The sequence below is a fragment of the Exophiala mesophila genome (genome assembly GCF_000836275.1).
Source record: "Exophiala mesophila strain CBS 40295 unplaced genomic scaffold supercont1.5, whole genome shotgun sequence".
NCBI classification, from domain to species: Eukaryota; Fungi; Ascomycota; class Eurotiomycetes; order Chaetothyriales; family Herpotrichiellaceae; genus Exophiala; species Exophiala mesophila.
In genome coordinates this window covers 1,150,399-1,163,297 of record NW_015622508.1, presented here as the reverse complement: position 1 = coordinate 1,163,297, position 12,899 = coordinate 1,150,399, and the positions used below count along the sequence as shown (strand labels likewise).

The following is a 12,899-nucleotide window of genomic DNA, read 5'->3' as shown; positions in this document are numbered from 1 at the left end:
GGATACCGATTCCATATAGCCATCTCATTCCTGGAAAGGGGTCGCTTGGGTACATTCTGGCAACGCCTCGGAGCCCAAACGTTTCAAAGAGTTGATAAATCCATCTCTGCATTATGGACATCGCGTGAAGCACCTTGAACATGAGAACTTACCTCCGTGCTTGTCCGCCACTTCAGACGTTTGATTGACCCGTGGAGATGTGGTCAATCCAGAAGGAGCACAACTTCACCTTAGGGCGCTCTGGTAGCGCATTGTATGCATTATCAGACATCAAGACTGCTAGCAGCAGGGAGATTCGCCATCCCATGGCACTTACAGTGCACACATTTTGGACGTTCGCCCACAGGCGCACCGTGGCATTGTACTATACATCCCTGCCTTTTCTTTATCTATAACGAAACTGTTATCAGACCGATCCACCAGGGCCAGCCCCGCAGGATCTCACTATTTTCTCCGCGGGGAGCATTCCTCTCAAGTCCATGTTCTCTCGACCCAATAAAGAATCGTGCAAGTCTAAGATCAGGTCCTATCTGTGGAGTCGAAACAGACTTTCCGCCTGCAAGGTCGATCAACGAGATAGTGTCCAGACAATGACGAACTGGCTATTTAGACGATTGTGACTGGACGATGGGTGTCGATATACCTTGGGGTCCATGGCCAGAAAAGCGCGGCATACGACTAACTACCTCCTCGGTGACGTGAGATCTTGTTCACAAGAGAAGTGGTTCTGGCCGACAAAGTCGATGACAAGCCAGCTTTGGGGGAGATGAGAATACAATGCAAGTCCGAGGGTTCAACGCCAAGTGATAAGCTCTCCCAGATCTCAGGCTTGGCCATTTCGAGACGTGGGTGGACGACATGTCCATCTCCGCGTCAATCATTCACTTACAGAAAACCCATACCACTATGTTCTCCGCCCCCCTTGAAATGGTCTTTGGAAGGAATACATGACTTGGCAATGAGGAAGAGAGAAATGATAAAAAGGCACTGATGGCTCGATTGATTCATGATGGAAAGTGTGATCATCCTCAAAGCACGAGCCGGTCATCTTAAACACAACTCTTTTTTCAGCCTCAAAATCAGGCTTTTTCAGGGCTGAAGAAGCCTTCACCAACTACCACCACCACCACCTCCTCCATCGCATTGCATTCGAGAGTCCTTCTATTCATAACATGATGGACAAGCTCTCATTGCTGTGGGCTGCCCCAGATATCAACCCTGTCAACTACAAAGCTCGCTCCATTCCTGTCTTCAATGTGATCAATATCTACGGGCGCGTCTTCTTCTTCTCTTGGTTTGGTTTCTTTATTGCCTTCTGGTCCTGGTGTAAGTTATCTTCTTATCTGATATAGGATGATGGTGTCTGATAAATTATGACAGATGCCTTTCCTCCACTCCTCACAAGGACCATCCGGACAGAGTTGGAAATGACCAGTGCGGATGTGGGCAATTCCAATATTGCAGCCCTCACTGGCACACTACTAGTCCGGTTTCTTGCTGGCCCTGCTTGCGATCGATGGGGTCCCCGCATGACATATGTCGGTATCCTAGTCATGGGCGCTATTCCAACTGCTCTGTCCGGTCTTGTCAGAACTGTTTCTGGCCTCATTGCCATTCGATTTTTTGTCGGTATCCTGGGCGGGACTTTCGTACCCTGCCAGGTCTGGTCGACTGCTTTCTTTGACAAGAACGTTGTTGGATCGTCCAATGCGCTCATTGGAGGCTGGGGCAATGCAGGTGGCGGGTGAGATATAGTGTCCTCTGCACTCTCGTGTTGACGTGCTAACTGTGACAGATTTACATACTTTGTGATGCCTATGATCTATGACAGTATGTTCAAGTATTAACAATCCTTGGCCAGTCTCGAGCTAACCTTCTCCCGCAGGTCTCCAAAATGACATGGGTCTTACCTCCTCCCAGGCGTGGCGGGTTTCTTTCGTGGTCCCCTTTATCATCATCACCGCCACAGCTTTGGGCATGTATCTGCTTTGCCCTGACACTCCAACTGGACGGTGGAGCGACCGACACAACGCCACCAAGCAATTGTTGAACGAACATGGCGTTCAAGGTCCGGTCTTTGACACTGATACCGGTTCATCAACACCTACGCAGCGACTCAGCGGCACCGCCACTTCAGTAGAAGAGGAGAAGATGGGACAAAGGGAAGCATCACGCCACCCCGACATCGAACGGAGAAGTATTCGTCGAGCCTCGGCAGGAAAAGAAGTCAGCCTTCCGCGAGAAGAAATGTTGGAAATTGCTCGAGGCGAAGTCATCAAGCCGCCTACATTCAAAGAGGCTCTCAATGTTTTCTTTTCACTGCAGATGGCCTTTCATGCTTGCGTCTACATTTGCTCCTTCGGTGGAGAATTGGCCATCAACTCATACCTGGCGTCCTACTATCTTCGCAACTTTCCTTACCTAGGACAGACAAAAGCGGGTCAATGGGCTTCCATGTTTGGTCTGTTGAACGTCTTCACGCGACCGCTTGGAGGAATCATCTCTGATATTCTGTATCACTATACTCACTCTCTGTGGGTCAAAAAGTGGTGGATTGTTTTTGTCGGAATCGTTTCTGGAGCATTTAACATTGCGATTGGGTTGGCTGACCCCCATGATGAGGCGACCATGTTTGGGCTGATCGCCGGAATGGCATTCTTCTTGGAAGCTGGCAATGGCGCGTCGTTCTCTTTGGTGCCTCATGTGTTTCCACATGCCAACGGAATCATCAGTGGTTATACAGGTGCGGCGGGCAACCTAGGTGGTGTGATTTTTGCCATCCTTTTCCGTTTCCATGGCACCGACTACCAGGAGAGCTTCTGGATATTGGGCATCATGGTTATTGGATTCAATCTGATCTTTTGCTGGGTGCGACCAATCCCCAAGGGTCAGATTGGTGGAAGATAGATCAGGAAAATTGCGGTGGACGCATCATCAAAAGGAAACAGACAGCATACAAAACTGGAACCCCTGAGGGCCAGTAACTTGAAACGACATGGAACGACAGGATTATCACGACAAGGGGAAAACGATGGACAGAGTCTACAACGATACCACTGAGCGATGAGTAGAAATAAAAGAAAAAAAAGTACTTTGATTCAAATACGTGGCGGCAAGAGCATCCCTCGAGTTGTGCAGGCCGGCCCCTCAGGAAGGTCCTCTCGTCCTCTCCTTCCCACGCCGCTCGGCCTTCCGTAGTAGTAGCCCCTGTAGGCCCTCGCCCCCCCCCTCGCGCCTGCCATTTTAATTCCCGCACAAGCATCCACTCGGCTAAACTTAATTACGGAGGGTGTCCAGCGATTACTCCGTATATCCTCACAGATTACCATCGTTCCTGAGCATCCTTTGCATCAACATCCTCTGCATTTTCCTTTTTATCTGTCGACACCCACCCACACTATCTCTGGGATACTCTGCAGGATAAATCCCTTGCAACGCCGATCTAGTCTCCTCTTCCCGCGCTTGTAATTCTGAAAGAGCCATTCGACCACCCGGCGACAGCACTACGCGACTACATCTTCCGCTCGCCCCGGGGCGTTACCCATTCTCTTCTACAGCAACATCGAGGCAGCCATCCCACCCCTACCGACACCATGGTAGAATATACCGCACCACCCAAAGACCTTAACCGGCTGAACCCCATCCAGCGGTACATGCAAAAAGGCACCCTGGACAAGCAGGACTATGTCTGGTTGTTTATCTTCGTTCTCCTGTATTTTACTGCACGACCATACATTCAAGAGCTTGCCAAACGCTTTTTCGCCTCTGGAAATATCGAAGAAGGCGAGCAGGTCCGCAAAGATTACATCAAGTCAAAAGCAAAGGTCGGACCCAACGCCATTCGCGGTTTAGAAACCCACGAGTTGGAGACCATACCAGAGACCAAAGAAGAGACGCTCGCCTCGGGAAGTTATACGGCCACTGCAGGCAAAGTCGTGAACCGCAAGAACAAGGAAAAGACCGGCGAAGAAAAGCTACTCGACTGGGATGATGAGCCTGAGAGGTCGCAGGTCGAAGGTGACAAAACAGATGTCGTTTCTTGGTTAGATAGATGGGATAAAGAGGCTGAGATGTGAGAAAAGCTGTCAATCATATGTACATACCTAGACAAGTCGCTGCACAGGATGCTAGATTGTCGACACATGACTTATCATTCTATCCACCATCGATGCAGGCTGACAGCGCCATGCGTGCTTAGCCCTCCGTGCCTCTCACATGTCTATTCGTATGCATAAAAAAGTCACAAGGCTGAGGTGTAGCCTTGGCTTGGCATGGATTTGGAGAACACCCTGTCCATCATGCCTCGACTTCGACTTCGTATACCCTGCCCTGCGCCTTGACAACTTCCTTCAACCCTTTGATGCTGCATTGATTTGCCTAGCCATCACCTTGTCCTCCTCCTCCCCTTCTTGGCCGTTATGGCCGCAACTACGTCGACTCCGCTAGAGCCCTTCTTGCGGAGCACTACCAGCAAGAAGACGAGAGCTCTGCTCCGCATCATCATCCTCGTCACCATTGCTGCAGCCGCAGTCTCTTCCCGACTGTTCAGTGTGATCCGTACGATCAAACCCTAAGTCGACAGACACCCTTCATGTCAACATATGCTGACTTCTTCTGCCAGGTTTCGAGAGTATCATTCACGAGTGTACGTCGACGACCCGTCCAAGCCCTCGCAGCCACACCTATCGACCGCATTCCCCTCCTCGTTCTAACCTTTCTTATAGTTGATCCATGGTTCAATTTCAGAGCAACAAAATACCTAGTCAAGCATGGCTTCTATAGCTTTTGGGATTGGTTCGATGACCGTCCGTCTTCCCTCTACCTCCAAACCTATACCTCGACTGACCAGATATTCTAGGAACATGGCATCCCCTCGGTCGAGTCACTGGTGGTACCCTATACCCCGGCCTCATGGTCACATCAGGCGTCATCTATCATCTCCTCAACCTTCTCTCCTTACCCGTTGACATTCGAAACATTTGCGTTCTATTGGCCCCCGCCTGTTCCGGCCTGACAGCTTTTGCCATGTACCTTCTCACCTCGGAGATGTCATCTTCGCCATCGGCTGGTCTGTTGGCGGCAGCGTTCATGGGCATCGCTCCAGGTTACATTTCACGTTCCGTGGCTGGCAGCTACGACAACGAAGCTATTGCCATTTTCCTGCTCGTCTTCACCTTCTATCTCTGGATTAAAGCAGTCAAGAATGGCTCCATCATGTGGGGTGCTTTGGCCGCTCTTTTCTACGGCTACATGGTATCGGCCTGGGGAGGTTACGTCTTCATCACCAATTTAATCCCCTTGCATGCCTTCACCTTGATCTTGATGGGTCGATACAGCTCAAGGTTATACATCAGTTATACAACTTGGTACGCCCTTGGAACGCTCGCCAGTATGCAGGTCCCCTTTGTTGGCTTCCTGCCCATTCGAAGCAGTGATCATATGGCTGCCCTCGGCATCTTTGGACTTCTCCAACTTGTCGGCTTTTTCAATTATTTGAAAGAACAGCTCCCTGGAAAGCAGTTCCAGACTCTCCTAGTCGCTCTAGGTGGAAGCATCTTCGCCATCTTGTTGGCCGCCTTGGTCTTCTTCACCGTCTCTGGCATCATTGCACCCTGGAGCGGCCGATTTTACTCTCTTTGGGACACAGGATACGCCAAAATACACATTCCCATCATCGCCTCGGTCTCGGAACATCAGCCAACCGCCTGGCCTGCCTTCTTCTTCGACCTCAACATGCTCATCTGGCTGTTCCCTGCGGGTGTCTACATGTGCTTCCGAAATCTCAAGGATGAGCATGTTTTTGTTGTTATTTACGCCGTCTTGGCCAGTTACTTTGCTGGTGTCATGGTCCGTTTGATGCTCACCCTGACTCCTGTTGTCTGTTGTGCAGCAGCTCTTGCACTTTCTCACATCCTGGACACATATCTCTTCTTGGGCACTCCTCGGGGTGATGCCGCTACCGATGGAAGCAATGGGCCCGTCAAGGCAAGCAAAACCACCGCCAATCTCACTCTTCGATCCATGCGAAACCCCTTGGTCGGCATTTACTCGGTAGTTTCAAAGTCCCTGGTCAGCTCCCTGGCCACTGGCTTTCTGCTCCTCTTCGTTGCCCACTGCACTTGGGTGACGTCCAACGCATACTCCTCACCATCCGTCGTTCTCGCGTCTCGCCTTCCAGACGGTTCTCAACACATCATTGATGACTACCGAGAGGCTTACTACTGGCTACGACAGAATACTCCCCAAGACGCCAAAATCATGTCATGGTGGGACTACGGATATCAGATTGGAGGCATGGCTGATAGACCTACCCTTGTGGACAACAACACTTGGAACAACACCCACATTGCCACTGTCGGCAAAGCCATGAGTTCCCGAGAAGAAGTCAGCTACCCGATTCTCCGAGCACACGACGTCGACTATGTCCTCGTCGTCTTTGGAGGACTTTTGGGCTACAGTGGTGACGATATCAACAAGTTTCTGTGGATGGTGCGAATTGCCGAGGGCATCTGGCCCGAAGAAGTCCGCGAGCGTGATTTTTTCACAGCACGAGGCGAGTATCGTGTTGACGACCAAGCAACACCAACAATGAGAAACTCACTCATGTAAGCCTTTCCATCCCGATTCATTTTCCCTGATCCCTCCCCCTTGCACCAAGGATTACTAACCAGCTTATTTTCTAGGTACAAAATGTCCTACTACAACTTCGACAAACTCTTCCCCTCAGGGCAAGCACAAGATCGAGTCCGCGGCTCTGCTCTTCCCGCACAAGGTCCTGAGCTTAACGTTCTCGAAGAGGCATTCACCAGCGAGAACTGGATCATCCGCATCTACAAGGTCAAGGATCTCGACAACGTGGGCCGAGATCATCAAAGTGCCGTGGCCTTTGACAAGGGCCACAAGAAGAAGAGGAAGACCACTCATGGCGCAGGTAAGAAGGGCGTCAGAGTTCTTCGAGAGGATTGAGTGATGAAATGACATGATCTGGACGACACCAATCCTCCATGGCTATCACACACTTTGAACCTCATGAAACTCATATAGATCCGCCACCACACGTTGTTTCAGTGTGGTCAAAAAACATGTAACAGAACATTTGCATTTTCCCATCCCCCGATGATGTTATGTTATAGACATGACATGGTCGGTTGGCCGGTTGGCCGGTTGCTTGGTTCCTTGGTAGGGTTTGCACCACGGTAGAATAAAAAAAGCAAAAGCAAAAGCAAAAGCAAAAGCTACCTACTTGTCATCTAGTTGGGATTGGGGCTGGAGTTGGTTTCACCGTCGCCGGGAAAAAAAAGGGGGCGTGGAAGCTTCGATCCCGGCATTGTATGAATGAGTGTTTTTATCAAAAGCCCATGCATCCATAATCTCAGACATGAATATAGGTACCTACCTCATACAAAACGTCATTTTCAGCCAGTCATGATCTCCATGTTAGAGGGTGAGGGTGAGGATTTTTGGTCTACTCATACATTTTACTCTATCTGATTGAACTCTAGAGAACCCCTTTTTGGAACTTTGTTGGTGGGGCCATGCGATATGGTGAATCTCGCCATATCGATCTGTGTGCAGCTCAATCTGGAGGCAAAGAAGGGAAAACCCCCTCGAAAGAAAAGAAAAGAAAAGCTTCTAGTTGTACATTGGAAAATCAATCATGCCTAGCCGTGCCATTTCTCCCATGTCCTTGACAAACAAATATTGGCCTTTTTTGTTGATTCGTAGCTCGTACATCGTGTCGACGTTGCTGCATTTCCTGCATGTTCTGCTCGTTTTTGGGTCAACTGACTTTTGCTCTGACGTTGCTTTGCTTCGTTTCAGTATGCCTTTCATGATAATGGCGCGTCGTGTCTGAATGGTGAATTGAACGCTGAACTTTTGTACAATAAAGAAAAAGAAGAAGAAAATAGGACGTAAAACTCCATATGTTCCACGTCTCTGTCGGGTTAATCAACCGTTGACGAAGGTGCAGGGGCGTTGCTGAGAATATCGGTCTCTCGGTATGCACACCGAACCGTTCACTCTCTCTCGACCCGTTCGTTGTCCTTGCAATGTTCACCACATGATAGAAATCTGGCTGTTGATGAATTCAAGAGCCCTGTCATATCTCCAAATTAAACCCATTACCAGAAAGTGGGCTCGTCTTTGTCGCTCGTCTGATTGTTGACACTGGAGAGCTGGCGAGATGGACCAATGTCTGTAACAACGGACGGGGTTGCATGTATACCTGGGTTTTGAGGCTTTCGATACGCTCCGCCCACCTGGCTCACACTGTCATCTGGTGCCATGGAATCTTCGGTATTAGAGAAAGCAGACATATCCTGGTTGGTAAAGACGGGGATTTTGGCACCTCCCAGACCTAATCTGTACTTGGATCCATCAGGATTCGAGAAAATCTCAGCCCGAGTGTTTGTCCTGATGCCAGGAACCACCTCGATTGCCGCTGGACCATGGTCATCGTGCGCCAAGCTCGATGAGTCTTTGGTCTGCACAGGCATTGACCTTGGGGCGGGGGGACCTCCTCGTGACGCAGCGGCTTGTGTTAATTTGAGTCTGTGAGCGGCCTCAGCCGCGGTGTTACGTTGCTGAGTGCCAATGTTGGACAGACCCATGAAATCGAGCTTAGACACCATGCGAACGACAATGTCAAGCATGGAACAGATCGAGTCTCGGTGCGATTTGACGAGCGATTTGCCTGTAGTCTGTTCGTCGGTGAGACGTCCAAACTGCAAGTCGACGTTCTGGGCCAAGGCTTTACTGATGTCAGAATGGATCACAGAAATTTCATAATGAACACGTCCAGTGTCCATCAGTCTCTGGTGATCATCGGTCGTACTTTCATAGGCCTGCCAGAGGTTTAGATCCTCAGGATGCTTTTTGAATAAGAGGGTCTTGGTTTCTGTGACCTGCAGCTGCAGCATGTTGCACTTGGGCATGTTGCAGCCATGCTTGCTAGTTCTCTTGACCACCATGTTTCGGATCTCCATTTCGTGATCGCTAGGCTGACGGAAAACCATCATGAACTTTTCCCGACCTGGAAGGACGTATAGAGATTCCACAAATGCAGAGATACTGTTTTGGAGAGCCGGTGGCGGATTCAACCACTTCAGATGGCCTGAGAGCACGAATGAAGCATCCCAGATATGGTTCGGGCAGTGAACGTTGACCATACCCGTTGTAACAGCTTCACGTACAAGCTCGTAATTTCCGTTCTGATCGACGACAATCCAAAAGTCATCATTGCTGCGACTTTGGCACGAGAAACGATAGCTGACTGAATAGGAGATGGGTTTTGCACCGAATGCTTTGATTTTGGATTTGCCATCCAGCATCTTCATCTCCAACGCGCGATCGACGTCGGCCCCGTTAGTAGTGAGAATTGGTGTAAAAGAGGATTGTACCATATTATTGCCCGATTGCTGAGGGGCAAACATCTTAGACCACATTTCCGGATCGATGAGCTTCTCACTCGAAAGCATGGAGCCATATGTGACGAGTACCTGGCCTAGTTGAGCCTGAAAGGAGAGCTCTCCATTGAAAGCCCGTGAAATCTCAAACAATCTCTCGAGCTGAGGAATGAGCTTGCGGCACTGCTCTTCCCTCAACCTCGCCTCAAGGGTATCGGCATGCAGCTCTGCTAGCAGAGGGTTTTTCCTGATCTGAGCAAGCTTAGCAGCGCTCATTGCGTTATTACCGGCCGCTCGAGACGGATCGGACTCGGGTTTGGCTGTAGGCTTCTCAGTTGTCGGCTTCATCTGTGAATGGTTACTGTCACCTCTCTGATGTCCTTTTTTAGGTTTCCCTGCTTGTTGGTTCATAGTCGAACGCAACATCTGCGGAGGCGTGTCGGGGGCCTTCTTGTTTTGATCTTGTTGTAACTCTCTCACCCTCTGCTCTCTGAGCATGTGGATGTTTTTCTGTGGAAGGTTGGGTTGAGAATAGTTCGCGCCTTGTTCGCTGAAGCGTAGAGATCGCACACCATTCGACGTTGCGGAATTTGTGGCACTTGACCCACTGGCAGAATGGATAGAGGTACTTCCGAGTCTCGTGGATAAATCTTGGGTACCGTCTCTCTGCGTTACAACTCCAAAGGTTCGAGAATGATTAGAGTTCTCGAAGCCTGGAGGAACTGCGGGCAAGAGAGTTGGGCGATAGTTGGTATCTTGTCCTGGAACTTGGTCCTCTGGTGACTGAGAGAGATCGAAGAGGGAGACCTCTGTTGTTGATGTGGCTGTATGGCTCAAAGGACTTTCTCTCGCTTGACTATCTCTCGGACCAGGGTTCACAGAGCCAGTGGGTAGAATGTCACTAGTCGACAGCTGTTTATGTCCGTGAGACAAAGCTGTAGCATAAGACACCGGACCTCTAGGAGCGCTTCGGCCTCTATGAGAAACAGAGCCACCTCTCTGACCTTGGGGAGCCGTGGAACCGCCTTTCTTGCCAGGAGAGCCACCCTTCTGAGCACCTCGTTGTGTAGTAAAACCACCTCTCTGAGTAGCAGGGTCGCCTCTCTTGCCAGGAGAACCTCCCTTCTGACTACCTCTCTGGGAAGCAGAGCCGCCTCTCTGGAAACCGAAGCCACCTCCGTGAGCACCTCGTGATGCAGTAGAGCCGCCTCTGTGACCGCCTCGTTGTGCAGTGGAAGCACCTCTCTGAGTAGTAGAGCGGCCTTGTTTTGCATTATAGCCCCTTCCTCGGGGATAGGATGGTGGTTCTGGTGATTCCGCGTCAAGTTGAATTAGTGTCTGGACACCTTGATCGGCTGAATAATTTCCTAGCTTGGATGTTGTTCCATGCTCGATTGGGTCTGGAGTTGGATTGAAAGGGCTTGACAGCAAGCCAAAGTCCTCGGGAATTTCGAAGCCAACATCTGGTTCAACATCTACTGACTGATAAGTGGTCGAGGCGGGCAAGATCGACGGGGTGATGATGATGCCTGCTCCTGGAATCGCAGGTGAAAAATCAGCTGAGGGAAGCGGAGAGGAGGGAGATGTAAGCAAGCATTCACTTGGGCTTTGGCCTTGTGATTGTGGGATGGTGCTCTGGTTTTTGGTCTCAGCCTGTGGTTCAGACTCGGTATCACTCTCGCTGTCTGCTTCAGCAATGACTCTTCTTCGAGGCAGGACAACAGGCTCTTTCGGGGTGGGCGGGGGGACGTCAGGATCCGCTCCCATGACCACCTCATCGGTCCAGGCAGCGATTCTGACCTGAGTTTGATTGTGGAGAATGCCTGTGCTAGAAATAGAGCTCGGTGGAGGCTGGGTCAAGCGAGGGTGCAAGTTGTTGCGATCCCCAAAGGTCTGATAGATGTAATCATCCCAAACACGAGAGCTGCGAATTGTGTTGGTGGGAGAGATTCCGATGGTTAGGAGATTGTCAGGCGTAACGTAATTGCCTTGATGGTCATACTGACGCACCTCTCCAAGGGCTTTGGTGGGAAGGGCATCGTGATCATGGACATGGGTGATGACACGTTTGAAGGCTGGATGGGGAGCTGTGATCCGAGGGTATTGGAGGATAGTGGTGCTACCAGTAGGTGGCAGTATCAGGATGTTGCCATTAGCAGGAATGGAGGTGGTATTTTGTTGTGCTTTGAAAACCTCAAGGAGGGGCTCGATGTTTTGGAGCATGTCCTTAGCCAGTGCATGGTTGGCACCAAGGATTCGACATCTCTTTGTTTCCACCTCACTGAACAGCTGACAATTTGTGTGCTCAGTGAGTTGAGATGCCAAAATTTGGGGCAGGATAGTGATGTCTCCGCCGCGAGGTTTCCAGTATGATGTGAGATGAGCAATGCTGTCAGGGACATTGTGGCTATTGCCGATCTCGTCGTCTTCAGCCTCATCAAGGTGATCAATGAGATCGCCACCGTCGGGTTCTGAGTTGTTCATCCCAACGTCGACCCAAATACCATCGATGGGCTTACAACGGATTTCATCGTACAAGGACATCTTGGAGCTAGCCTCGATGGCACCCTCAAGACGAGTGCAGAGGTTTGCGAGAGTCTCATCATCGTCCTTGTCGACTTCGGCGACGAAACACTATATGCCAGATTAGCATAAGAACTGGGCTGGGTGGGAGTAAATCCATACTCGCAGGTCTCTGTCGTAGGACAGAAAGGGTGCCCGATCAGGGTCGTCGTGAGAATCGCTGTAGGAGAGTACGGTCAGTCTTGATGCTGAATACGAAGGAGGGCATGAGGATACCGAAAATTGCAAGTAAACTCATCAATCTGCCGAGACTTGTCAGTGGAGGCCAGCAACTAGGATGAGATAGATACAAACCCCAAGATCGGTGAACTCGTAGAAGGAGCCCACGTAAATGGTCTTTGTGTTTGGATAAGGCATGTTGGCAAGGCCTTACGGCCACGGTAAAGGGTTTGGACAATGCAAGAATCGGTCGGTATAGACCAAGGAGCCACTGGCTTGAGAATGAGGATGAGTTGTGGGGACCCTGGAGGGAGCAAGAGATGTGGATGAAGAAGAAGATTGTTGAGTGGACAGACTGATGGGAAGTGAGGTGTTTGGGCTACTGAGGAGTGTACGTACAGTCTGAAACAGGCAAGGCGACTCACAACTACAGAATTATCGACGATAGGACAGCGTGTTAATGCGTATATGCATATGTGTGCGGGGCAAGACAGTTTAAGCAGAATAGTTATAAGGATTGTGCGACTTGAGATGCGGATCCCCTGTCTATTTAGCTTCTACATCCTTTTTCTGTGTGCGTCGGATCTATACAACGTGGATGAGGAGACGTTCACGTAGCCTTTGGAGAATCCTCAGCCTTTCGTACCAATGGACTAGCATATGAGATGGACGATTGATATCTGTTAGAAGGCATCTGCACAGACAAGATGTCAGGAAAGAATTGAATTGGCTCATTCTTGGCCTGAGTTG

General features: G+C 50.2%; 4 protein-coding genes across 4 annotated transcripts; 3 read left to right on the top strand and 1 right to left on the bottom strand.

Moving 5' to 3' along the window:
* Positions 1-1,175: 1,175 nt before the first annotated feature.
* On the top strand, positions 1,176-3,066 carry PV10_07184 (uncharacterized protein; the record flags this gene model as incomplete). The annotated part of the gene is made up of 4 exons (XM_016372054.1): positions 1,176-1,326; positions 1,381-1,744; positions 1,796-1,830; positions 1,886-3,066. 4 exons carry the CDS (start codon positions 1,176-1,178, stop codon positions 2,905-2,907), a joined length of 1,572 nt encoding a protein of 523 aa, XP_016221386.1. The 3' UTR covers positions 2,908-3,066.
* Positions 3,067-3,593: 527 nt separating this feature from the next.
* On the top strand, positions 3,594-4,076 carry PV10_07183 (uncharacterized protein; the record flags this gene model as incomplete). The annotated part of the gene is made up of 1 exon (XM_016372053.1): positions 3,594-4,076. The coding sequence occupies one exon, from the start codon at positions 3,594-3,596 to the stop codon at positions 4,074-4,076; it is 483 nt and encodes a 160-aa protein (XP_016221385.1).
* Positions 4,077-4,418: 342 nt separating this feature from the next.
* Positions 4,419-6,966, top strand: PV10_07182 (uncharacterized protein; the record flags this gene model as incomplete). The annotated part of the gene is made up of 5 exons (XM_016372052.1): positions 4,419-4,557; positions 4,622-4,645; positions 4,725-4,805; positions 4,859-6,605; positions 6,684-6,966. The coding sequence occupies 5 exons, from the start codon at positions 4,419-4,421 to the stop codon at positions 6,964-6,966; spliced, it is 2,274 nt and encodes a 757-aa protein (XP_016221384.1).
* A 1,045-nt stretch (positions 6,967-8,011) lies between these two features.
* On the bottom strand, positions 8,012-12,459 carry PV10_07181 (uncharacterized protein). The gene is made up of 4 exons (XM_016372051.1): positions 12,285-12,459; positions 12,207-12,232; positions 12,093-12,150; positions 8,012-12,041 (listed from the first exon to the last, which is right to left on the bottom strand). The coding sequence occupies exons 1-4, from the start codon at positions 12,345-12,347 to the stop codon at positions 8,124-8,126; spliced, it is 4,065 nt and encodes a 1,354-aa protein (XP_016221383.1). The 5' UTR covers positions 12,348-12,459; the 3' UTR covers positions 8,012-8,123.
* Positions 12,460-12,899: the final 440 nt, after the last annotated feature.